At 46.1% G+C, this 26,982-nt stretch overlaps 1 protein-coding gene and 1 long non-coding RNA gene across 2 annotated transcripts in view; one reads left to right on the top strand and one right to left on the bottom strand.

The window, feature by feature from the left end:
* Window positions 1-26,982, bottom strand: part of RNF112 (ring finger protein 112) — a 231,936-nt gene that overhangs the window by 62,012 nt on the left and 142,942 nt on the right. Inside the window, exons 9-10 of the mRNA XM_085618642.1 lie at window positions 24,683-24,769; window positions 10,885-11,005 (exon numbers count right to left, since the gene is read on the bottom strand). Coding sequence (XP_085474768.1) covers window positions 10,885-11,005; window positions 24,683-24,769 — 208 coding nt within the window. The remainder of the gene's footprint in view (window positions 1-10,884; window positions 11,006-24,682; window positions 24,770-26,982) is intronic.
* The window catches only part of LOC146811671 (uncharacterized), a 143,302-nt gene that overhangs the window by 50,832 nt on the left and 65,488 nt on the right, over window positions 1-26,982 (top strand). The gene's annotated exons all lie outside the window — the stretch shown is intronic.

Genomic DNA, 26,982 nt, shown 5'->3' with positions numbered 1-26,982 from the left:
GAGTTCACTAACTCTTCTTACGAAGTGATAGCCACTAGGAAAGCTACTTTCCAGGTGAGGAATTGAATCTCACATGAATGGAGAGGTTCGAAGGGAGGACCCATTAGTCTGGTGAGGACCAAATTGAGGTTCCACACCGGTGCTGGTGGGTGTCTTTGGGGAATTACTCGTTTGAGTCCCTCCAAGAAGGCTTTGATGGCAGGCACTCTGAATAAAGAGAGGTGCTGCCTGTTTTGGAGATAGGCTGCTATTGCGGTTAAATGGATACGTATTGAGTTGTATGCCAGATTGCATCGGTATAGGTGTAAGAGGTAACAGATGATGTTTTGAATGGATGCGTCCAGCGGGTTAATGTCATTGTTGTTGCAATAAATGACAAACCTCTTCCATTTAGCCGCATAGCAAGCTCTGGTAGTGGGTCTCCTGGCCTCCTTGATGATATCCATACAGTCAGGTGGCAGGTGTAGGTAGCCAAACTCTAAGACTTCAGGAGCCAGATTGCCAGGTTCAGCTGTTGCGGATCTGGGTGCTGAATTTCGCCATGGTTCTGCGTCAAAAGCGCGGGTTTGATCCTCAGCCTTTGATGCGGCACCACGGAAAGTTCGAGAAAGGTGGTGTACCATGGTTGGCGCGCCCATGTGGGAGCAACTAGGATGAGTGTCAGTGAGTGTTGTTGCAGTTTGCGTGCCACTAGCGGTATTAATGGCGCTGGGGGAAAAGCGTACGCAAATCTGCCGGACCAGTTCATCCATATCGCATTGCCCTGTGGATGTGGGAACCTGGCGGCAAAGCTTTGGCATTTTGCGTTTTCGTTTGTGGCGAATAGGTCTATCTCTGGATGACCCCACTGTTGGAAGTATGGTTGGAGTACTGACGGGTGTAGCTCCCACTCGTGCATCTGGTGGCTGTGTCTGCTGAGCAGATCCGCCATCTGGTTGTCCTTGCTGGGGAGGTGTTCCGCTATGAGGAATATGTTCCTCTGAATGGCCCACTTCCACATGCTCTGAGCCAGATGAGACAACTGTGGAGAGTGTGTTCCTCCCTGCTTTTGTATGTAGTATATGGCAGTCATGTTGTCCGTCCGGATCAACACGACTTTGTTGCACAAGTGTACTTTGAATGCCTTCATGGCTAGGAAGATTGCCATCAGTTCCAGAACGTTGATGTGTATCTTCTTTTGTTGGGTTGACCATAGTCCCTGCACTGTGAAAGTGAGTACATGAGCTCCCCACCCCTGGAGAGAGGCGTCCGCTGTCAGTATTATTTGTGGAACAGGCTCTTGGAATGGTCGGCCCTTGCAAAGGTTTTGTGGATTCCACCAATGCAGAGAGTTGTATGCCCGACCGCTCACCAACACTAGGTCTTTTAATTGCCCGTGAGCCTGATTCCATTGACGTGCCAAGCACTCCTGAAGCGGGTGCATATGTAGTCTCGCGTGCGGGACTATGAAAATGCAGGAGGCCATCATGCCTATCAACTGCATGAACACTCGCGCTGGAAGGGAGTGTTGAGGTTTGAACTTTGAGATCAGCAGTTGCATGCTGTTGATCCTCACTAAATTTGTCTGAGCTGTGGCTGCCAGAGTGTTTATGGTCGCGCCCAGGTACTGTTGTACGTGTGCGGGTTGGAGATGTGATTTTGGGTAATTTAGTGAGAATCCCAGACTGTGAAGAAGGTGAATGGTGAGGGACATGTGGCTGGCACATTGCTGGACTGACTTTGCCTGAACAAGCCAGTCGTCCAGGTAAGGGTAGACGTGAATGTGTTGTCTCCGGAGATGTGCAGCCACCGTAGCTAGGCACTTGGTGAAAACCCTTGGTGCTGTTGTCACTCCGAAGGGGAGAACTTTGAATTGATAGTGATGTCCCTGAATAGTGAACCTGAGATATTTCCTGTGTGATGGGTGTATGGGTATGTGGAAATACGCATCTTTGAGGTCTAGTGTGGCTAGGAAGTCTCCCTGACTGAGTAGCGGGAGAACCTGCTGTAGGGTGAGCATATGGAAATGCTCTGAGAGAATGTATTGGTTGAGGGGTCTCAGGTCTAGTATAGGTCTGAGCGACCCGTCCTTTTTTGGGATTAAGAAGTACAGAGAGTACACCCCTGTCCCCTGCTGGTTGACGGGCACGACATCTATTGCACCTTTTTGCAGCATACTTAGCACTTCCTGCTGCAATAATGCCAAGTGCTCTACGGACATAGGACGGTGCTTTGGCGGTATGTTGGGTGGAGTGGACGTTAATTCGAGACAGTAACCGTGCTGGATAATGTCCCTGACCCACCTGTCTGTGGTGATGGTTCTCCACGAGGACAGGAACCGCTGGAGTCTCCCCCCGACAGGTGTTATGTGGTCGGGGGGGAGGGAGAGGGCGTCACTGTTTGTTTTTGGGGGAGGACCTGGTGTTGCCGTAACCACGTCCTCTGCCCTTGGTGCTGGAGCCACGATATCCACCTCTGTTGGTTTTATCGTAGGTACTCTGTGTGCCCCCTTTAGTGTATTGCTGCTGTGACCCCTGAACTCTAGCCGCTCCTCTATTCCCGGGGCGACGAAAGGAGCCACTACGAAACTGCTGCGTCTGCAGAGCCCCCATTGATTTTGCAGTGTCAGTGTCTTTCTTAATTTTCTCGAGGGTAGTGTCAACTTCAGGGCCAAATAAGTAGTCGGGGTTGACTGGTTGATTTAAGATGTTGTTCTGAATCTCCGGCTTGAAGCCTGAGATTCTCAACCATGCGTGTCATCTCAACATGACGCTTGTGTTGATTGCCCTCGCCGCTGTGTCGGCAGCATCCAGGGCGCACTTGATGGATGCATTGGCAAGGAGTTGTCCCTCTCTGATGAGGAGCTCCGCTGCCTCTTTATATTCATCTGGCAAATATTGGAGTAGTGATTCTAGTGTGTCGTAGTGGGACCGATCATAACGTGCCAGGAGTGCCTGTGTGTTGGCAATGCGCCAGATGTTTGCTGCTTGCGATGCAATCCTTTTGCCTGATGTCTCCAGCACTTTGGACTCCTTGTCTGGGGGAGGAGCATCAGCTGTTGTCTGCGAATGGGCTCTTTTGCGAGCATTGGCAACCACCATGGAGTCCAAAGGAAACTGACCCCTAATGTACATAGGGTCTCCGGGCGCAGGCTTGTATTTTTTTCAATCCTGGGGTTTAGCACCCGTGCCCTGGTTGTTTCCTTAAAAATGTCTTTGGCAGGTTTGAGAACTCCTTTCAACATGGGCAGAGTTTTGACAGTTCTTTCGGAAGAGGCGAAAGTGTCCACCAAGAAGTCTTCTTCGACAGTGTCAGAATGGAGTTCTACTCCATGATTGGCAGCAGCCCGTTCTATGAGGGCATTGAAGGCAGCAGTGTCCTCTGTGGGAGATGTCTTTGTGCTGTAAAGCTGCGTGTCATGGGTATCTGGTGCGGTACCCTGGTCTGTAGGGTCATCCCATGCCTGATCTGGGTCTTGCAGGTGCTCATCAGGATCGACATCCCCAGGGTAGGTGGTATCATCCCCCACATAGTCCTCTATTGCGTCGGTCTCTGAAGGCGTAGGAGAAAAGGATTCGGGATCCTGATGGGAGGGTTGAAAGCGTTCATGAAGCACTGGCTCCGACCCTGCTGGCAATTTGTGCTTGAGAGGGATTCTGTAGGAGTCCAATCCCCTCTCTGGCGTGATTTTCCGCTTGCGGAGCATCAGTCTACCAGTGTTGGCGTCGATGAATTGTGGCTGTGAAGGCTCAAAATCTGTGTGTCCAGTGGATGGGGACTGTGTCTGGTGGACACGTGTCCGGATCTCGAACATCTTCGGCGCCGTGGACGGCGGCAAGCCAAACGTGATGTTGGTCGGCGCCGAGGGTGCTTTCGGAGCCTTGTGCGTGTCGGGGCCCGACGTGGAGCGGAGGGCTGCCCGTTCCCTGATGCGTTGCAACGATGCCGCGACCTGTTGCACGGAGAACGCAGAAGGTTCTTTGGAACCGGTCGGCACCTTTGAGGTAGGCGTCGACTGCTTTGGAGCCATGGGGTCATCGATCCGAAGAGATGTATCGACGGTCGTTGGAGTCGACGACTTGGCGGGATTCGCTGTCTTCGACGTCGACGCAGACGGGGTGGCCACTTTGACTTTGGTGGTCGGTGCCAGAGGCCGAGGCGCCTTGTGGGGACCAAGGGCCTTTTTCTTGGGGTCGGCACCGATATCCGCTGCGGTGAGCTCGGCGCCGAAATCCCTTTTACTGCGTTCGGGGCCGATGGCCTTTGCTGGCGTCGAAGGAGTGGAGGGCTTCGAGGCCTTCGAGCCGATTACAACCAGTTTCACTTTTGGTTTCGGTGGAACTGGTGCGACGATTGGTTTCGGTTTCGCTGAAGGGAATCCAGTTGTTTTTGTTAATAATGGCTCTTGCGGAATGTTCGAGGCCGGGCCTGAAGGCGGGGCCGAAGAACTTTGAGATTGATCTCGGGTAAGGCCCGAAGGCGATCCCTCGACCTGAGCCTCATGATGACGCATTTTGTCGGCCTCCGTATCGACGGGTGGGCCTAGCTCCTCGCTAGAGCTATCTTCTTTGGCCCCAAAGGCCTCATCGTAGTCTCCTACCTCATCGATGACTTCTTCCCTTTGAAAAAGCACCTCATCGTAGTCTTCCGATCGGGAATCGTGTTCGGAAGCGGGGCTGGAGTCTACTTCTTCCGCGCTCTCCGCGTCCTCGTCTTCGGTGCTAAAGATGTTGGCCGGGGCAGGCGCCGATTGCTGCGCCTCTAATCTCGCCGCCCGTCGATTCCGGAGAGTCTTCTTCGATCGGAATCGGGCACAGGCCATACATTTCGACTCATCGTGATCCAGTGAGAGACATTTGTTGCATACCGGGTGGACGTCGATGTGTGGGTATTTCGCGTGGCATAAAGGACACCGTTTGAATGGAGTCCTCGATTCCATCGTCGATGGAAGGTCGATGTTCGGACCAAACGGATCCGAAAAGCTGGAAGAAGGTTCTAAAGCACTAAAGAAACTAGTCGATACCGAACGGGAACAGTACCGACGATAACTAAAGGCCTTTTGGCCTTACACTGAATTTTCCTAACTTGAGCTAAGATAAGCACATCTGAACCCAATGGCGGAAAAAAACAATCTAAGGATGGAGAGGATGCCCATGCGCACTGTGGTCCAGGGGAGGAGTCACCTATCTCGTGATACTTCGAAGACTCTTCCAGGAAAACAACGTGCAAACATCCGGACCCAACACTAGGCGGCGATCTATGCACAGATATGAATTCAGCAGCCCACATGCCTCGAACAAATGTTGTAGTCAGCCCCCGACATGCGTTAAATGTTCAGGGGAAATGATAAGAGAGCCACTTCTTTGAGGTGGATGAAGCGGTGTGTGTTGAGGCGCCTCTACCGCGACCCTTGGAATGGTTTCCTCTATATGTACCTCTGTAGTATTCCCTTGAGGGGGAGGTCTAATGTTGCTGCCTCTATGAGGAGGTAGAGGTAGGAGCCATTGTGGTGCACTGTTTATATGACGATGCCGAAAGGAGCCACAAGAAGTATTGATTTGGAGCACCCTGATTAATTTAGCTACCTCCCTGTCCTTTTTCATTTTTTCCATTGCTTGGTCCACCTGAGGACAAAACAGATGCTCTTTGTCAAATGACTTAAAGTCAGGTATACGAAGCCAAGCATGCCTACGTAACAATACACTTGTATTGATGCCCCTGGCAGCTGTGTCCACTGAGTCTAGGGCACACCTAAAAATTATTTGATATAATTTTGCCCTTGTTTACAATTTTGTGTCCTCTTTTTATATACTTCTCATGGAGGTATTGGAGGAACTCCTCCATCTCGTCCCAATGTACCCTGATGTGTCTCGCCAATACAGCTTGAGTGTTGGCGATCCGCCAGTGATTGGCGGATTGCGCTGCCCCCTATTCCCTGAAGTGTCAATAAGCTTGGACTCCTTTTCAGGTGGAGGAGCCTCCAAAGAAGTCTGTGAGTTGACCCTTTTATGGGCATTAGACACAACTATGGAATCTGGGGGAAGCTCACCATTGATGTAGATAGGGTCCGAGGGTGCTGCTTTATAATTTGTGTTGACCCTGGGTGTAATAATACATGCCTGTACTGGGTCCTTAAATATCTCATCAGAGTGGCGCAGCAAACCCTTGAGCATAGGACGGTATTGGCATGCTCTGTGTGTGCTGGACAGTGTTTCAAAAGGAAAATCGTCCTCAATAGGGTCTTTGTGTAAGGGAACCGGTGTTATGCTGCTGCCCTTGCAATGAGGTCTTGATGAGATGAAGCATCATCAGGGGGTGAAGGCTTGGCCAGGTAGAGATCTGGGTCAGTGTCACCCGGGGGATCAATGTCCTAATTATCCCAAGGATCTGTGGGCTGTGGCTAAGAATCATCTGCCCTCATGATCCTCGGTGAACAGCGGAGACCCCTGTGGCCTAAAGTCCCCTGGGTCCGCATGTGAATGATGTAGTGAAGGTGGTGGTGCAGAAGGGGGTGGATGAGGCGACTGAGGTGGTGGAGAAGTGAGAAGAGGAGGATGCACAGGACTTGTTGCAATGTCTTTTTTTTTAGTAGGCACTGGTAAATCTATGGTCTCTTCAAAAGAGGGCCACTGCTTAGATGGGCGGGGCACGGGCTGTGCAGCCTTAGCGAAAATACAGACAGTCAGAGGCTGTATATGCAGTTTTTACTGCTTGGGGTCAAGCCGCTCCTGCATGGTTTGGAGGATTAGTTCCAGAGGCAACTTTGTTGCAGTGCCGAAACAGTTTTTTATTTGGGTGCTGAGGTGCTCGGAGCCAAAGCAGTCAAGGGCGGTGTGCTCGGAGCTGAGGAGGCAGATGGTCAGCTCAGTACTGAGTCTTGGTGGCTCGGTGCAGAAAGGAGTGGTTTTGGCTTTGCTTTTGGTGGCGCGGGAAGGGCATCTGTAGCACATGGTCAGGGTGGCTTACCATGGCCTGTTGGCAGTGGTGGCCTGGGAGCAGTATCTTCGAGCGGAACAAAGTGTCTTTTAGCCAGTTGAACAGAGGCATGGGTACTCCCGATACGCTGACCCAGAGCAAGATCCTGGATTCTCAAGGTCGGAGTCGAAGTCCTGGATGGAAAAGGCCTCTTCCTCAGCGACAAAGGCCTCATGGAGCTCTTCCTCTTCCTCCTCGACATGTTGTTGCCCAAAGAGGTTGGGTGTTTCTTATATGTTGCTGCGCTGCATCTCTCTGCGACGCGGACGATGGCCCCTCAAAGTCTTTTTCGATCGAAAGTCTTGGCAGGCCTCAGAGTCCACCTCCTGATGATCTGGAGACAATCATAAGTTGCAAACCTGATGGAGGTCGGATCTCGGGTACTTCGTATGGCAGAGGCAAAATGGAGTATGCAGCATTAGCAGAGCATTCTTAGTCAAAGCTGATGATATGAAGAGTAGGCTGGAGGACCGTGAGTGGAGCACGTTGAATAGACAGGCAAACGTTTTCTAGTACACAATGATGGAAATGTGATCGAAACAATAATGACGAGTGTAGAAATAAACAGCAAACCGAAGCGAGCCCGAAACGGTCTTGAACCAGAGCTCTGGAAAACACGTCCGAACCCGATGACGGAAAGAAACAATCTAACAAGGAGTAGATGCCCATGTGCATTATCACCAAGAGGAGGAGTCACTTTGTCTCGCGACTCGAAAGACTTCTTTGAAGAAAAACAACTTCCACAAATCGGGACCCAACTCTAGATGGTGGAAGTATGCAGAGCATGTGTATCTAAGTCACATATGCCTCAAACATATTATTTTAAATAGTTATTTAAAATCCAATTCTATGGTGAAGTCGGGTTTTTAATTAATATTTAAAAAAGTAAGCTTTAAAAAGTTACCTTTTCCCTGCCTTAAGTTCCTGGAAGCTAATTTTCATTGGCTTTCCAGCTTCTCGCAGACAGGGATTAACCTTTGAATAGATATGAAAGTCCTCCCATCAGATACACAATAGGTCTCTCTGATTGATAGGTTGACTTGAGCGGATAGGAATGACTCCTTTGAGCTCAGTAGGAGGCTGGGGGCCTCCTTTTGGAATCCCAGTGCCAAATCCCACTTAATAGGTCTGCTGGCTTACACATAATACATATGGCACACTTGAAAGAGAATAGAATGCTAAGACTATTCTTTTATATCCACTGTCCAGTTGCCAGAAGGCCCAGCTTTTGTCCTACCAGACTTCGGTCTCTGGATTTGTTATGGATACAGTGCCTGCTTCAAACTGGATTTTAGTGTTAGATGTGGGAGGACACTAGGATTACCATAGTACACTCTCTCCACACACACACCCACCCAGCCCTCAGAGCCCGAATTCAGTGCAGCAGAAGACTTTTGCCATCTTGAAACTGCACTGAAAAATGGCACCGCGGATCTATTTGCAGTAATGCAAACAGGAACTACTCACAAAGTGGGCAGGGATCGCCCCAGAAACTTTTACTTCCTTGGTTATGGAGGGACCAGGAGACACCCTGACCCACTAGCAAGTGCCAGGCGTAAATAAATGTGTCACCTGCCGGCCCCCACTTCAAAACACTTTCTGAACCCAAGGAAGAACAGAAAAGGACTGGAACTGCTGTCTGTCACCTGAGAGTAGCCCTGAAGAACTGGACTGGACCTGCTCCCCCTTGAACCCAGGACAAAGAAGTACTCCAAGGGTAAGTTGGCTGACCTCCAGAGTAAGCTACAGGGCCATAACAAGCAGCAATAGGCCTTTTCCTGGCAGCACCCAGCTAACTACTGTCCACTGGCCCTGGACTGGACCCTGCTGTTAGTCTCTGGCTGACACCTTGCAAGTCTCAAAATGCCTCCCCTGAGGTCCTGAGGCTTAGAAGTGTACTTGTGCAGTTGAACTTAAAATACTAAGTCAGAGTGTGAAAATCTTTGACCAGGATGAACCTGGTTGGTCTATCCGACCCGTGCTCCATCATGGTCAGTCTCAAATTGTGAGTAGTTCCTGGTCTACCACAACTATTGTCATTGGAGCTTTTTGGCGCTATTGCTACCTAAAACTTAAAAAAATTCACATCTCCGGTTCCCCTTATTTGTTTTTTGTCATTTTGCTTCGGTTTAAAACAGTCACACATTGCCCAAAGTGAAGCCTTTCTTCTCTGTACGATAGCTACTAGGTGTTTGATCTCAGGTTAATTTAGTGACTTTGCCGGCTCACCCTAGGAAGAACTGTGCTAAATATTTGATGTAGTTAGTTATCCCCTTTAACTAATTACTTATAGTGGGTGTGAGAATAACAAGAATGAGACCTTACTGGAAGGGCTGAAGCAGGCACTGTGGTACCCAGAGTTAGAAGTGCTGCACCCCAGAGTTCTGTAATATGGCCACCCTTCCCATACGAGTTGTGTGGACTGCTTTAGCCTTGCCTACATCTGTTTTAACATGTCAAAAGAAACTTTATCATTTTGCCTCAGCAGTTTGGCTCCATACTATTTAGGTGTATAGTACACAAAACCTTAAGGTTGCGCAACCTTGTCCTGTAATTAGGGTAACCAGCTCACTGAAGGGGATTACCAAAATGGTTTCCAGTCCTGAACTTTTCACCTATAAGTCATTGTTTCAGGTATGTTAGTCTGATTCGTTAAATGGAAGCAAAACAATACTACAACACCCAGACTGCATTAGCTTATCACACAAACGTTCAGGACTGGAAGCACTATCTGTAATGGCTTGGAATACATGGAACAATAGCACATCTGAATGGGTAGTGCATCTACGGTCAACAGAGAGGCTGTGCATTCCTATTATATAGAGGTGACAGTGCAGGGCCACATGTCCGTATAAAACACACATTTATATCAGTTCAGCAAGGTGGCGAGGTCGGAAGACTGGAACATATTGACAGCTGCTACAAATGAATGACAATGTAGGCCTGGAATTGAAAACATCAACTGCTGTGATATGAAGGATACATCCTGTGACAAGTTGTCCCAGTTCCCTATGGGCTAATGAATATGGGATCATAGAACAGAAGCAAAAGAAGCTACAGGTAGCCAGGGGTCTTTGATTGTAAACAAGTTGAGGGTGGATTAATTATGAGGCTATCAATGTCTGTGAAATAAGACGATGCTGATCGGGCGAGTCTAGCCTGGAGCATAATGGAAGGATTATGTTTTTGTTGAAGAAGGGAACGCATTCTGCTTGTGTGTGATTGGCTATAGGTACCTGGTTTGTTTTGGACCATTGCTCAGGAAGCGGTCATATTTTTTTTAATGGGGTGAGAAAGTGATGTCAGCGTGTTGTTCTCTATAAGTGAATTTATGGTGCCTGGGCTGATGGGGGTGTGGGAAAGTATGGGTAATGAAGCTTGTGGCTACCAATTTATTGTGCAATTTTCTGGATTCAATCTTTGGCAAGATAGCTGGAAGGATGAGATTTGTGTTGTGATGTATTGTTGGTGTTATTGTGTCTTTCAGCAATTGTGCATTGCAATAGGTTTGCATAATGATCATGTGAGGCGAACAGTGATTGTGACAAGTTGCGCAGAGTTGGTTTATGTACGGTTACGAAGTAAATGGTATTCGCAGTATGTGTGAAGGTGGAAGTGTACTCTTTGAGGCGTGTTGAGCCTAGGAATCAACAAGCATCAAGGGCAACCACCTTTAACTTGCCACCATTCACTGTGTCCACCAAACGAATGTTCTGCAAGTGTCTTTCAATATGAAGTAGTAGACATAATACCTTGTCTCAACTGACCTTTAACCTCATGAGTGGATGGTGAGGGAGTTCATGTATGGCAGGGATTTATGCCAATCTTAATGCTAAAAATGACTTGTTTCATGCACTTGGCAACAAAATGGAAGAGCGCTCAAAGTATCCTTGCTTAAAAAGCAGAGGTATTTGGCCACAGTACACCCACCGTGCAGAGTCCCTGTGCTTCCTATTACGATCTTCTTGCCCGGAAAAGGCATCAAGTAACAGCGAGATCTATTCTTCAGGATGTTCAGGGCTCTGGGATACTTGGAGGCACTCTGCAGCTGCTGAAAAGCAAACGAAAATAAGGAAATCACATTAGAAGGAACCACGACTTTCATATATTTTTATTTTTTTATTTTTCTACGTATAATTTATTCAGCTGGCAAAGATGAGACTGATATTTCTTCTATGAATTTAAGATCAAAACCAAGAAATGTTTAATGCTACTATGAAACATGTCAGAATAAAGATAGCATCCACACAAAAAAACGACACGGTAGACCAAAATATTCAAGCTGAAAAATACACTTCTTCATAGCTTCATCCAGTTCATTTTAAAATTTAAAAAAACGTTCAGTAATGTACACATTTTCATGTCCCGGGTGTTCAAAAGAAACTTTATAGGTTTGCTACCTACTTTGAAAATATTTCCACTTTCACATCATTTAATAAAGGGGTTTTCAAGATACTTAATACCATGATTTTTGATCTATTAGCAGACCACTGTTTCTCTTTTTAACTCCCCAAATCCAGCACCCACAGACACCATACCATCAAAATCAAGCACTGTAACATAGATGAAAGTAAAAGTTAGGATTCTTCTTTACTCATCAGGTAGTTCTTTCGAACAGAGCTGCAATCCAAGTTTGAGGATTTACACAATTAATATATTTTTTGTGTGAGCCAGGCGTGGAGTCTAGTTTTTGTTTCTCTAACAATTTTTTGATCAGCACTACCCACATTTAAAGCCTTTTCAATTTGACCCAATGAGTGAAGAACACAGGTCTGGGAACTTCGAGATGCCAATTGGTTTCCAACCTCCCCATCACAACTCCCAGATTCGCATTCACAGGCAGCGCTCTGACACATTTGTTATGCGACATGCAGCACTATACAAAATCCCCCCAAATATGTAAATGACTCCACAGGATATTCTTTATTATTTCAGTGTGATCAACCAATCAGGATGTTTTTTCTTTTTCTTCCAGTACCCTTGGTACCTTCCTTTGCCAATTGTCAGAGAAAGCCACAATCTGGCTGGGCAGCACTAAAGGAGCTCTGTATTTTTCTTGTAGATCAGGAGCAGCAGGTGAAAATTGGACATTTTTATTTCTAGTTGACTCAAGATGGACAGTCTGCTGCCTGAGTGTTTCATGCTGAGGCACTATTTCATATTTACCTACAGCCATGCTGCTGCCTAACCTAACCTGACTGTGTGTGAGTGTGACTGGTGTCGCCAGGGTGTGTGGATAGGGATAGACTGAGTTTGGTGGTGCAGACTGCGGTGCAGCCGCCAGGCTCTGCCTCGCCACCGATATTACTAACTTTGTGAGTTGACTGGACACTGAGAGCAGCTTGTGATGGGACTTTTCTGCTGGAGTAGATATTTTGTTGGGGTGGGTGTTGCAGGATTCCGATGTTTTGCGAGACATGTGTTGTTCTGGAGTGTTTACTCAGTGGCAGGGAGGGGCTGTTTTTATCTCTGTTTGGCATTTTTTTCTGTTGCAGCAGTGGCAAAGTGATGGGTGATGGAGTGGGGTGAAGTGGGCGAGGTACAGTAGGTTACTACATAAAATAGCAACACATTTTAGGGTGGTGACCTGGAATGTGCAGTGGCTCAACTCCTATGTTAAGCAGTACAGGGTTCACACACAACTCAGATGACAGGGGATACAGACTGCTGCAAGAAAGACACCAATTGGAGAGTGAAGGCAAGAAGGTGCAGCGGAAATGGAGGGGATAGTTTTACTCCGCTACTTACTCTAACTATGCTCGTAGAGTCTCCATATTGATTGCACATCATGTTCCTTTCCAGTTGTGGTGCTTTCAGGCTGAAGTGGGAGGTAGATACCTTTTGGTGTATGGCCTGCTAGATGGATGTGAAAGCACCCTGGTGTTAGGGAATACACATGTTTTGTCTTAACACAACACGTATAGTCGCCTTGACAGATTTTTAGCAACGCAACAGAGGATATTGCCACTGAAACAGTGCAAATGCAGATATTAGGTAGATTCCTCTCAGACCATGCACCGCTACTACTAGAGTGGGGGATGGTTGATGACAGACCCTTGATGCCCCTGTGGCATCTACGCCTGGAGGCCCACACCGACTTGCTGTTTCACGAGGAGCTTAGGGCTGTGACAGTCAGTTATTCTTACTTCAACTGGTCCTCCACGGCACACAGAGGAGTTGAGTGGGATGCGTTAAAGACAGTGATGCAGGGCGAGTGCTTGTCACGTATTAGTGGCACCAGATGCCGCCAAGAGGCTCAACTGCTGGAGGAGGAACAGCAGTTGACGATCCTTCTGAGGAAATATGAATTTTGTGATCAGTTATGTCCCCTATCGTAGACCCCAACGGCTCCATGTGCATGCTATAAGTACATGTATGTTCCCTCCAGTTCCAGTTTTGAAGACGCAAATACATGTGCGTCCACCGTCAACATGTCCTCTTTCAGATCCGCCATGAATGGGTCAGATATTCCATTCCCAAGTATGAAAGGCCACCGACTTTATGTGGTTCACTTTCCACATTTTACACATTCAGGCGAGTAGGCCCTGAAATTCTGTCATCAAGCCTTTTCCTGCCTTCTGCCTCTGAAAGCTCCAGTCTGAGCCTGCATCTGTATCCATGAACTTTGTCCTACTCCCTGCGCGGCTAACGGTGCCTGATCCAGCATATTGCCTGCCAAAAACTGTATTTCACCTTCAAGATTATCTACTCCGCTCCTCATCCGATGCATTCCTGTCTAGTAGTTTAGGTAAACATTCCTCCAGCTACCGTGCAAAAGGGCCAGGCCTCGCTGTCCTCATGCAAGTAATTCATAGCCCCGTTACCATGGAATATTCCTACCCCCTCGCATCTCATGTAGACACTTAGACGTTTGTGCACGCACTAACAGTCAGTATAGAATAGATTCTATCCTAGAGACCTTTCCTTTTGGATAACACAGTTCTTTAAACATAGGATATTAGATATGATTTGGAATTAGATTGACATGACCCCCAGACTTCTGTCTCCACATATAGAGCTAAATGTCAAGTCCCCTTCACCCTCTAGTTGCACGTCAATCACACGTCATGCGGCTGCGCGCGCATCTCTGCCAAATATTTCTGCTGACATTGCAGGATTCTTTTATGGATCCACCCACTTGTGACATCATGTATAATGACGTTTATTAAATTACGCCCATACGACCGCCTCTATTAGTCACGTATGCACCTTTTATCTGTACTATCAACTGTTACGCCTCTTGCATCTGTTTCACTGTAATGCATTTTCTATAAAACTGCTTATCTGTCAATAATGTATGCCTTTCCTTCCTGAACTCTCGTGGTGATGGAATAGAAAGCCTACAATTCGAATTGTATTCCTTTGTATAGGAATAAAGCCTTTTAAAACCTCTAATACCACGGATTCTGCCTCTTATATTTACTGAGTTATTCTTAATAGACTTTACCGCATAAAAAATAGTACCGGTAACGAAATATTTACCACATAAAATTGGCGCCCGAATAGGGACACTTTCTCATCTCACGCGCCGGCGGTGCGTTGCAGGCCCGGTCTCCTGCTACAGCTGAACGGACAAAAACGCGTACCTGCAGGATTTCCTGTATCTCCCTCCGGCCAAGCGGGGGCAACTGAGGCTGCGATCAACACCCAGACGAGGCGGTGAGAAGTGCGAAGTATCCCGACCAGAGCCTAGCTGAGAGAGCAAGATCCGAGGTATACAGAGGCCCACCAGGTTCCGAAGTTCCGAGTCCAGTCGAGTCAAGTCCAGTCCGGTCCAGTTTCAGTTCCGTTCCGAGGCCTTCCGTTCCGAGCTACCCGGTGAGTACCATTACCGGGGAGGCATTTTACGTGCACATAGTCTGTGCCGGTCAAGACGGGTTTGGGTACACAAATCCGGTCTGCACTGTTTCAGCAGTGTATCTTTACTGTTTAGCAGTATATATAGTATATCTTGCATATAAATAAGTATTATTTAGTGTCAGTATTATGTCAGTAACTAGTTTTCTATTAGTTATCATTGTTCGTTAAAACTGTTAAGTGTTAAATGTTTTAATACGTTCTATACATTGTGGTGTGAATGACTGTTCATTATTGCGTTTATTTGTATTAAGTGTGTTTAAGATTAAGTAACCAGATCTAAAAATGCCGCTCTTTTCAAAATTAAGACAGATCAAAACTAGAAAAGGTGTACTCGAAGAAGCTGTTCCCATTCCACCTAGGGACACTCCAGGATACTTTATGTATCATAAGCATGGCCTAGATGCCGTATTATTTCTTGATTTATGGGTGGACTACACCAAAGAATTACCAGAGAGTCAGAGATGGCCCGCAGCAGGGACCTGGGATGCAGATTGCATCATGAGAGTAGAAGAAGAATTATGGAAAAAGAAAGCCAGACAGTCACAGAAAGATGCCATTGAATTATGGCGTAAAGAATCATACAGACGTACAGAAAAGATCACCGACTGCAGAATTTACCTACACATTTATGGGCACAAGGCCCCACTGATGTTGGTTGCATGAATATTACACCATATCGAGTTACACTAAAAACAGGAGTGATACTACCACGAATGCGACAATACAAATTACCACCCGATGCTGTTGTGGCTTTGCTGCAAATCATTGACGAGCTCATTGCACAAGGAGTGGTTGTCGAAACGGACTCCAATGTATGTAATTCCCCGATAATTCCGATTCTTAAAAGAACGGATCCAAAAGCACCACCAGTATATCGATTAGTTATTGATCTGCGCGAATTAAATAAATGTATTGTACCACAATACCCTGTGGTCCCAGATATCTCTTCATTACTCACAGCTATTGACTCAGAAGCAACGTTCTTCACTATAATTGATCTCAAGAATGCTTTCTTTAGTGTCCCAATCGATCCGGAAAGTCAATATCTGTTCGGATTCAGTTTAAATGGACGAAGTTTTAAATTCACACGCGCACCTCAAGGATTTACAGAAAGCCCTAGCATCTATAGCCAAGCACTGAAACGAGAACTAGACAGTATCCACATGCCAGTTAACACTGCCTTGCTTCAATATGTCGATGATCTGCTGATCACCGCCCGAAGCGAACCTGAATGTGAAACAGCGTCACTGACGGTTTTAAAATTTTTGGCTGACAAGGGGCACAAGGTGTCCCCTTCTAAGCTGCAATTCTGTGTCCAGCGAGTTGTTTACCTTGGGCACTCGCTGTCCAAGGAGGGAAGGCAGCTTACACCCGACCGCATCCAGTTAATCGCTAACATGCCACCACCCAAGACACAAAAGGAGGTGCGGGCTTTTATAGGCCTCACTTCATACTGTAGGCAGTGGATCCCTCAATATGCATTTCTAGCAAAACCACTCATCCAGTTGACAACACAGGAGGCAGCCACATCGACTGTCCTCCCTTGGACTCAAGAACATACACACGCCTTTGAAAGTTTAAAGAAAGCTTTATGCCAAGCACCTGTCTTAGCAACACCATGTTACAGTAAACAGTTTACACTCTTTGTTACAGAACGCGAAGGTACTGCCTTGTCAGTACTCACTCAGGAACAAGCAGGATCACACAAACCATGTGCTTATTTCTCTAGTACATTAGATCCAGTAGCTCAGGCTCTTCCTGCGTGCCTGAAATCGGTGGCAGCAACAGCTTTAGCAATCAGACAAAGCGATGCCATAGTGTTAGGACACCAACTGACAGTACAAGTACCACACGCAGTAGAGGTTCTTTTGAACCGCACACAAACACAACACTTGACTATAGCGAGACTCACCGGTTACGAATTAACATTATTTCAGCCACACATAGAAATCAGACGTTGTAATACGTTAAATCCTGCCACACTGTTACCAGTGGGCGGAACAGATCCATTGGCACATGATTGTGTCGAAGTCATTACTATCACGACGAAACCCAGACAAGACTTGACAGATATCCCTTTGTCAGATCCAGACTTGACATTGTATGTAGATGGGTCATGTATGAGAACAAGTACAGGAGAGTTAGTGGCCGCTTACGCAGTCACAACAGACACTGAAGTCATTGAAACAAATCGTATTAACACTTTGTCAGCTCAAGCAGCAGAGCTCATCGCTCTGACACAAGCCTGTATTCAAGCCAAAAATAAGAAAGTCAACATATACACAGATTCACGTTATGCATTCGGAGTCGTCCATGACTTCGGCGTACTGTGGCGAGAGAGAGGTTATTTAACTTCTCACGGTGCCCACATCCAGCACGGACCCCTCATTCAAACCCTATTAGACGCGATTCATCTACCTACTGCAATATCGATTATGAAATGCAAAGCCCATACAAAAGTTACCGATATCATTTCCCAGGGTAATGACCTAGCTGACAGAACAGCTAAACAGACTGCTCAGAATCAGACTCACACAACTGACATGACAAAGACAATAGTTCTGACACCAACACATTGCATGACAGTTAAGGATCCCACCCTTGATGTAATTGACATACAGACACATGCTACACCAGAAGAAATAAAGAAATGGACTGAATTAGGAGGGATCCAAACGGATCAAGGATGGATGACGAAGGAAAAATCTATATGGTTTCTTCCCGACTCTATGGTTCAAGTCATCATTAACACAATACATAGTCCAGCGCACCTAGGAGAAAAAGCTATGCTAGACAGCATTCAACACATTTGGTTCAACAAACACTTGCGAGCAGCAGCTAAACAAAAAGTTCGTACCTGTATGATATGTTGTCAGTTCAATCCAGGTAAAAGCATCCCCGTAGAACAGGGTGGATTTCAACCTCCCGATCATGCTTTTGAAGTCCTCCAGATGGATTATATCCAGATGGAACGATGTCGAGGATTCAAATATGTTCTCGTAGTTGTCTGTGCTCTTTCCCGTTGGACAGAAGCATACCCGGTTTCAGATTACACCGCCCCGACTACTGCCAAACAGTTAGTTCGAGAATTCTTCCCACGGTACGGTTTACCACGTGTTGTCTACTCAGATAACGGCCAGCCGTTCTCATCCGAACTAATGAAACACGTTTCCCTTTTGTTAGGCTACCAATGGAAATTCCACTGTGTCCGACATCCCGAGGCAGCAGGTCTCGTGGAACGCCATAATCAAACTCTGAAAATTAGATTGTCTAAAATATGTAGAGAAAAAGGAGTCGATTGGATAGTAGCCTTACCAGTTGCGCTCTTTTACATGAGAATGGTAGCACATTCTCGAACAGGGCTATCCCCGTATGAGGTGATCTTCGGTAGACCACCAAATATGTGGGGGACGCCTATACCTCGCAAAATCACTGATGTTGACTGTAATATGCTGACAGATTACCTGGCTTCCTTGATGTCTGCACTACAATCTTGTCGTTCACAGGTAACCGCAGCTTTTCCCGATAATACTGAGGTGAAGCCCCATGACGTGGTTCCTGGTGACCTGGTTTTGGTCAGGAATTTCGACCGGAAGACCCAACTGGAGCCTAGGTGGAAGTCGCCTAAGTTGGTTCTACTCACTACAAGGACAGCCGTGAAGATTGAGGGTCGCAAAGGGTGGTTGCACTCGAGTCATATCAAGAAATTTTATGGACTACCATCCAGTGTGAATACTCAACCTTGTATTCCCTCACAGACAGACTCAAAGCTCCCCTTGGTTGAGCAGTCGAAACCAGAACTGTACAAACTAAAATTGAGGTCTAGCAAGTCAGACAATTTGATTGTTTAAGTCCTCTCCAAGGTGAATCGGTTGAATTTGTCTCTGACATGTATCTTCTAGACCGGAATAGAGAAAGAAATCAACAGATGCAGCTGAAAAAGCATGCGTATTGTAAATCACTTCGTAGTCACTGCATAGTAACATTATTAATTTTGTTTTTTCTAAGTCTTCTGATCATTATTTTCAGCATACTATTGCATATGTATTACCCTATTCTTAAGCATGTTTACAATATAACTGCAGAACATTCTTTTAGCGAATTACCTCCGCATGAGTTGTCCTATAGATTTGCGCTGCGCAACAACACATTCATTAGTATGTTACATCATTCCCATCAGACCAGCAATGCCACGAATTGTTGGATATGTGGCCGACTCCCTCCCTATCAGAATTATAAGGGAGTTTTGCCCCTCTTTCCATATCCGTTCACACACAATGGCTCCTGTGGAGCATGGTTTAGTTTGATTAATTCCCTAGATTCAAATTCCGCAGTTTATCAAGACAACTGGGTATGGGGAAACCTGAACCTAGTTTTGCTTAAAGTCTGCTACCCTAACAAGGAGGGACTCCCCAAAAGAACAGGAACTGATCTAGAAAATGAAGTATATGGATTAGGTAATTTTACACTTAACCTCATGATCCTGAACGTTGAATCTGAAGCTACACCAATCTTGCCTGCCATGTCAGTATTCCCAGTAAAAGGGGAATTATGTGTAAGAAAGAATGGTTCCATACACATGGGCCATAGTAAATGCAACACTGTAATAAAATTCAGTGATCAAGGCAAGTCTACATTTAGAGCTTCCCATCATTCCTACTTCATATGTGGCCAGACCGCATATATATGTCTACCTTTAGATTGGGATGGTACCTGTTACATAGCATTCCTTCTGCCACCTGTTTTCCTAGCCCCTCCTGATTATCACAGAAATACCCATTTAGTACACAATAGACAACAGAGAGATCTCCCAATTGTCGATTACACTGAAACAGCATGGGAAAAATACACAGATTTCAATAAAGGGTTCTTTCCCTATATAGGTACAGTCACTAATAGTAAGCTGATACGTAGATTAACCAGAACCCTTGAAGCAGTAGTGAACGAGACTATTTCCGCCTTAGGCAATTTAACAGAAGAGCAGTCTGCTATGCGGATTGTTGTGCTTCAAAATCGTCTTGTCCTTGACGTCATCCTGGCCGATAGGGGCGGAGCTTGTAGGGTCATCGGATCAAGTTGTTGCATTTTCATACCAGAAAATTCGCCGTCAGTATATAAAGCCATAACTCGCCTTCATAAGATTATAAGCCAGATACACCAGAGTCCAGGCACCTGGACTTGGTCCGGTTGGTTCTGGGGCGTGTTGTCAGCCTGGGGATGGAGAATCCTATCCTTCCTAGGTATTGGCTTTCTCATACTATTCAGTTGCTACTTATGTCTACAATGTGGGCCAGCGATTTGTGGTCTGTGTGCCACATCGTGTATCCCACATCCACGTTTTCGTTCAAGATCCCGGAAGAAAAAAGAAGAACAAATGATGCTATATGAACAGATCGATGGATTGATGAAGATCGATATCTCCTGAGGGTCCGTAGGGGACAAGGAGGGAATGAGGAAATATGAATTTTGTGATCAGTTATGTCCCCTATCGTAGACCCCAACGGCTCCATGTGCATGCTATAAGTACATGTATGTTCCCTCCAGTTCCAGTTTTGAAGACGCAAATACATGTGCGTCCACCGTCAACATGTCCTCTTTCAGATCCGCCATGAATGGGTCAGATATTCCATTCCTAAGTATGAAAGGCCACCGACTTTATGTGGTTCACTTTCCACATTTTACACATTCAGGCGAGTAGGCCCTGAAATTCTGTCATCAAGCCTTTTCCTGCCTTCTGCCTCTGAAAGCTCCAGTCTGAGCCTGCATCTGTATCCATGAACTTTGTCCTACTCCCTGCGCGGCTAACGGTGCCTGATCCAGCATATTGCCTGCCAAAAACTGTATTTCACCTTCAAGATTATCTACTCCGCTCCTCATCCGATGCATTCCTGTCTAGTAGTTTAGGTAAACATTCCTCCAGCTACCGTGCAAAAGGGCCAGGCCTCGCTGTCCTCATGCAAGTAATTCATAGCCCCGTTACCATGGAATATTCCTACCCCCTCGCATCTCATGTAGACACTTAGACGCTTGTGCACGCACTAACAGTCAGTATAGAATAGATTCTATCCTAGAGACCTTTCCTTTTGGATAACACAGTTCTTTAAACATAGGATATTAGATATGATTTGGAATTAGATTGACATGACCCCCAGACTTCTGTCTCCACATATAGAGCTAAATGTCAAGTCCCCTTCACCCTCTAGTTGCACGTCAATCACACGTCATGCGGCTGCGCGCGCATCTCTGCCAAATATTTCTGCTGACATTGCAGGATTCTTTTATGGATCCACCCACTTGTGACATCATGTATAATGACGTTTATTAAATTACGCCCATACGACCGCCTCAATTAGTTACGTATGCACCTTTTATCTGTACTATCAACTGTTACGCCTCTTGCATCTGTTTCACTGTAATGCATTTTCTATAAAACTGCTTATCTGTCAATAATGTATGCCCTTCCTTCCTGAACTCTCGTGGTGATGGAATAGAAAGCCTACAATTCGAATTGTATTCCTTTGTATAGGAATAAAGCCTTTTAAAACCTCTAATACCACGGATTCTGCCTCTTATATTTACTGAGTTATTCTTAATAGACTTTACCGCATAAAAAATAGTACCGGTAACGAAATATTTACCACACTTCAGTGCTATCCCCCTGCATTAGGGAACCAGCGAGAGCCACTGTTGACAGCCTGGTGGGCAGTGGAGGAGACCTGGGATAGGTTAGACAGATTAGTTTGGAGGGATTATCATCAGTTTTGCATCGTGAGGGTGACAAGTTGGGACGCTTACTAGCATGGTTACTTAAAAGGGAATGCCCTCCCTGGTGATTCTCTCCTTGAGGTACCTGGATAGCACCCTTGCAGGTTCACAGCTCGCGATTAATCTCCTCCTGCGCGACCACCTTGCGACAGTGTATGGGGCAATGGGAGTTAACCAACTACCAGGGGCGTGCAGCTTCTTGGACCTCCTACAACTCCCTCAACTCAAGCCAAACAGAAGGTAAGCCTAGAGGTGGAGCTCTCGGTGGAGGAGCTGAAGGAAGCAGTCCATGAGATGGCACGCAGCAAGTCACCGGGCCCTGATGGGCTACCACTGGAATATTATCAAGCGTGTTCCAAATTACTCTTCCCCAGACTGTTAGAGATGTTCTAGGAGGCGCTTGGTTATGGGATGTTACTAAAGTCCATGCGTGAAGCACAGATAGTCATACTCCTCATGCCAGGTAGAGACCTTTCGGATCCCAGTTCTTATCAACCCCTGTCTATGTTGCGAGTGGATGCTATAATACTTGCGAAGGCTCTCGCCACTAGGCTGTGGGTCATGGTCACCCATTTAGTGCACGATGACCAGCGTGTCTTCGTGCCAGGATGGCAGACTCAAATTAATTTACGAAGATTGTCGCATGTGCTACACTCAGTTGGGATTACCGAGATAGAGGCAGCGCTAGTTGCCTTAGATGTCGAAAAGGCATTTGACACCCTCGATTGGGAAGTCCGCCGGAGAATAGGGATTGGACTGATGATTCTGTTCAGGGTGCTGATCCTGTCGCATGGGTTCAGCCCTGTGGTGTCGGAGTGCTTCCCTACTGGGAGGGGTACTAGGCAGGGTTGCCCCCTGTCACCGCTCCTCTTTGCGTTGGCTATGAAGCTGTTGGTAGTCCGTTTTCTCCATTACAAGGCTGAGTGGGAGCTGGAGGTGGGCAGCGTCACCCATGTTGTCTCGCTTTATGCAGATGATGCACTGGCGTTTATCACCCACCCTGAGCAGTCGGTGAGGGCATGGTTGCGCATCATGTCAGAATTCAAGGTAGCAGCAGGCCTTTGGGTCAACAAGCAGAAGACATTGCTGTTTCTTGTAGCCGCACTGGCGAGGTTGCGGCTTGTTGTGCTCCGAGTAATGGAGCTCGGATGAGAAAGAGACCATTTTCAGTAACTGGAGATTCAGATAACGAACAACCTGGAGGCCTGCTATAGTCTCAACAAGGGCCTAGTGGATTCCATTTGTTTCTGGGTCTGCCTACCTCTGTCAGTGATGGGCAGAGTTACATTGTGCAAAATGGTTCATTTGCCCTGATGTCTCTACGTTCTTCAAAATGCCATGTATGATGTCCCGCTGTCTATCTTCATTAAAGTTAATAGTCTCCACCTCAACATTTTGAATCTAGACACCGTCCTGGGAGTTTGGGACTGCCAGACCTACAGCTATAATACTTTGAGGGTTTCCTACAATATGCGGCTCAGTGGTGTTCCGCTGGCCTGAACATGGAGAAGAATCTACTAGGCACATGGGGAACAGAAGCAGATCTCCCGCAGTGCCTTATGATGGGGGTGGGTATTCCGGAAAATCACCCATTTAGTGTCCGTCAGGTGGCAACAGCCTGGGACCATACGGTAAAGTGGATTCTAAGATGGGCCCCCTACGCCAGACTTCTGCCCCTTCGTTGGCTGAAGCTCATTCGTGAGATCCAATCTGTGATGGACCTGAAGCAAGGCCAGTTCCTGCAATACACCAAGGTATCCTGAACGATTTGCGAGATCTGGACCGATTCCCAGCCAGGCCTGAGGAGCCTCAGACACTACATATAATACTGGTCTCTGGATCACCTTGGGTCTTAATCTCACGTATTTATAAGGCTCTTAAACGGGATCACAATATCCACGTGTCAGTAGGGTGGGTGAGGTGGGCAGAGGCTCTGACGGAGCCTCTCACGGTGGAAGCCTTGAACAGAACATTTGCCCAGGTTAGGGAAGTAGCAAGTAACACAAAGTTCAAACTCACAGTTTTACTACTTACATTAGGCCTATCTGACTGCACAGCGTCTATACAGAATCAAACGAGCTGGTTCGAATGCATGCTCCGATGTGGGTCAGCCTCAGTGTCCTTTCTCCACATAACATGGGATTGTAGCAAGTTACATGAGATTTGGGTGGAGGTCTTGAGGACATTATGTGCAATCACACGGGTGCCAGTGGATTCCTCAGTCAATGATTGGTTGCTTGGGGTGCTCCCGACACCTAAATGTGGGACCCAGAAGAATCGTAGGTTTGCACTCATGGGCTTGATGCTGGCCAAGCGACAGTTGGCCATCCACTGGATGCACCCCACAGCTCCGGCCAGCAGGAAATGGCTGGCGGATATGCAAGAATGATGTGTAGCTGAGGAGCGGAGACTGTGGGCAGTATGCAGGAATAAACATGCTGACCGTGATACAGAGTTGTGAGAGAGCATGTTAGATCGTTTGTCGGAAGAGGTTTTACCAACCGCCCACCCCAAACTCCTCCAGCATATCTGGGGACCAGGGGGCAGGAGCAATGGTTCAAACGTTGTGTCCGACATGGACTCTGGGTCAGTTACTTAGTCTATGTGTGATTCGAGTGACCCCGGGGATGTGTCTGAGGTGCTGTGACCATGACGATTTTCCCTGCATCCCCTGCTCCTTACCCCATCTCACATTTACCCCTCTTCCCTTCTCCCCGCCTTATTCAGGGGTTGTGCGTGAGAGGGCCTTCAACCCTGGTGACATGCTGCTTTGTTTATTCTGCTACTATTTTACTTTAATATAGGATATGTATTGTTATTGGCCTATTATTTACTGTTTATATTGCAGATTTGGGCAATCAATCATTCTACTGTTACAATGGAAGTTGTATGAGACATACTGTAGCCCTGTGTAGCTCCATTACACCAGTGCTTGGTGTGCCTTAATCTTGTGCCACAAGCTAATGAAAACATTTTTTTTTTTAAATCCCTTCATCTCCTATGGTGGCATCTTGACTGACTGAGAGTTAAAGACCCGCTAATAATGCAACACCTATTTCAGAGATGCATTTAAGTACCTCCAAAACGAAAGCAACATTCTTACCTCTCTAACAGTGTTTATATATTTCTGCCCACCTGGGACTCCGTAGACAGGAGGGTAAAACCAGTCTCTCACCAAAATGTCTAAATGCTGAAACATAAAGGAAACAGTGGGCGTCATTGTTGGTTCAGTTTCTAGGACAGCAAATCTCACACCTAACACACATTCTGCGCAACACAGGTATCACACCGACCTGAGGCCTGTAAAACCAGCAATTTAAATACACCTGCTGCAAGTGGAAAGCAATAAAATAGCCCACTGGAGACAGGAATAACTAGAGAAAGAAAAATTACAAAGTCATATCAAGTATATTGTCAACCAAAGACAAGATAAAATGAATATCCTGAACATCTTTATGATATGGTAAATCAAATCAACTACGATAGATGAAAAAAAGGAGAAAACTTGAAAAATAGTGTTTAGTAAGAAAACCTAAATGGAGAAATGTATACAAATAGTGTACAAAGAAATGCTCAAAAAAGAAATAATGATAATAAAGATTTCAATACAAATTTGAAACATTATGGACTATCACATCTAATTTCATCATGAAGGTGACACACCAATGGATTAAAGAAATCACTTTTTTCACAAAAAGACTGGAACTTATGTTCAGAATTGCATAAAACACTTTCTTGCATGCTTTTAAAGACTTAAACTGCAAAGTAACTGCAGTTCCCATGAACACAGAGTAAACAACATGAAATGAGGCATATCACTGTGAAATAACCTTAAAGAGTGACAATGGACTATATGATTATCCGGTGATCAAGGCCATGATAGCCGAAACACTTCAGGGTTTATTTTGTAGTGACAATTGAAATAAGGAGTATGCTACTTACCAGTATGCATCTGTTCTTGGCATGTAGAGCTGCAGATCTACACACTGTGCATAGATCGCCATCTGGTGTTGGGCCCGGATGTTTGCACTTGTTTTTGTCTTGGAAAGTCTTTGGAAGTCACGAGGTATGTGACTCCTCCTTTGGATCATATTGCGCATCGGCTCCATTCTCAGATTGTTTTTCGCCAGCAGGGAAATGATGGAGCTTAGTAAGAAACAGGAAATATGCCCATGTGTGGTGTATCTAAGTAAGATAATACTGGAACAGATAAAGTTAACCAGGGAGGCCGGTGGGCGTGTGTATATCTGCAGCTCTACATGCCAAGAACAGAGGCATACTGGTAAGTAGCATATTCCGTTCGAGGAATATGAGCTGCAGATTACACACTGGGCATAGATTGTAAAGCAGTATCCACTCCTAGCGGCGACCACCAATATCTGTTGCAGTAGTTTGAAATAGTGTTTTGAGTACAGCCTGGCCTACACTAGCCTGTTGTTTAATTTGCACATCAACACAATAGTGTTTTGTGAATGTGTACAGTGTAGACGATGTAGCTGTTCTGCAGATCTCATCTAAAGGAATGTTTCCTAAAAATGCCATTGAAGCCCCTATCTTTCTTATAGAGTGGGCTTTAGGAGGAACAGATAATGTACGTTTTGCTTTGTGGTAACAAATCTGTATGCATTTGACAATCCACCTAGCTATCCCAGATTTTGATATTGGGTTGCCTTTGTGTGGTGGTGAGAAAAACACGAATAGTTTGGTCTTACGAAAGGGTTTTGTCTCCTCTATGTAGTATAGTAGTGCTCTTTTGACATCTAAGGTGTGAAGAGCTCTTTCTGTGACTGTGGCTGCGAGAAGAATACAGGCAGCTCCACAGATTGATTGAGGTGGAAGGGAGAAATGACTTTAGGGAGGAATTTAGGATTAGTTCGGAGAACAACTTTATTAAGATGCAACTGGAGAAAGGGTTCTTGAATGGTTAGTGCTTGCAGTTCACTAACTCTACGTAGAGAAGTAATGGCTACGAGGAAAGCAGTTTTCCATGTTAAGAATTGTAGCTCACATTTATGTAGAGGTTCAAATGGAGGCCCCATTAGTCTCGTGAGAACAATGTTTAAATTCCACACAGTGGAAGGAGGTACTCTGGGGGGAATTATTCTCTGAGTCCCTCCATAAAGGCCTTTATGGCAGGTACTCTGAAAAGTGAGAGATGCTGTCCATTTTGTAGATATGCTGCAATGGCAGCAAGATGCAATCTGATAGAGGTATAGGCTAGGTTGTATCTTTGGAGGTGTAGTAAGTAGCCTTTGATGTGTTGGATAGACACATCTAGGTGATTAGTGTCATTGTTTTGGCAGTATACTACGAATCTCTTCCACTTGGCTGCATAGCATGCTCTAGTGGTAGGCCGTCTAGCTTCTTTGATGACGTTCATACAATCAGGAGGAAGGTTAAGGT

The sequence above is a fragment of the Triturus cristatus genome, chromosome 7, assembly GCF_964204655.1.
Source record: "Triturus cristatus chromosome 7, aTriCri1.1, whole genome shotgun sequence".
In the NCBI taxonomy this organism is placed as follows: domain Eukaryota; kingdom Metazoa; phylum Chordata; class Amphibia; order Caudata; family Salamandridae; genus Triturus; species Triturus cristatus.
The sequence above is the reverse complement of the archived record's forward strand: the minus strand, read 5'-3'. Positions and strand labels throughout refer to the sequence as shown.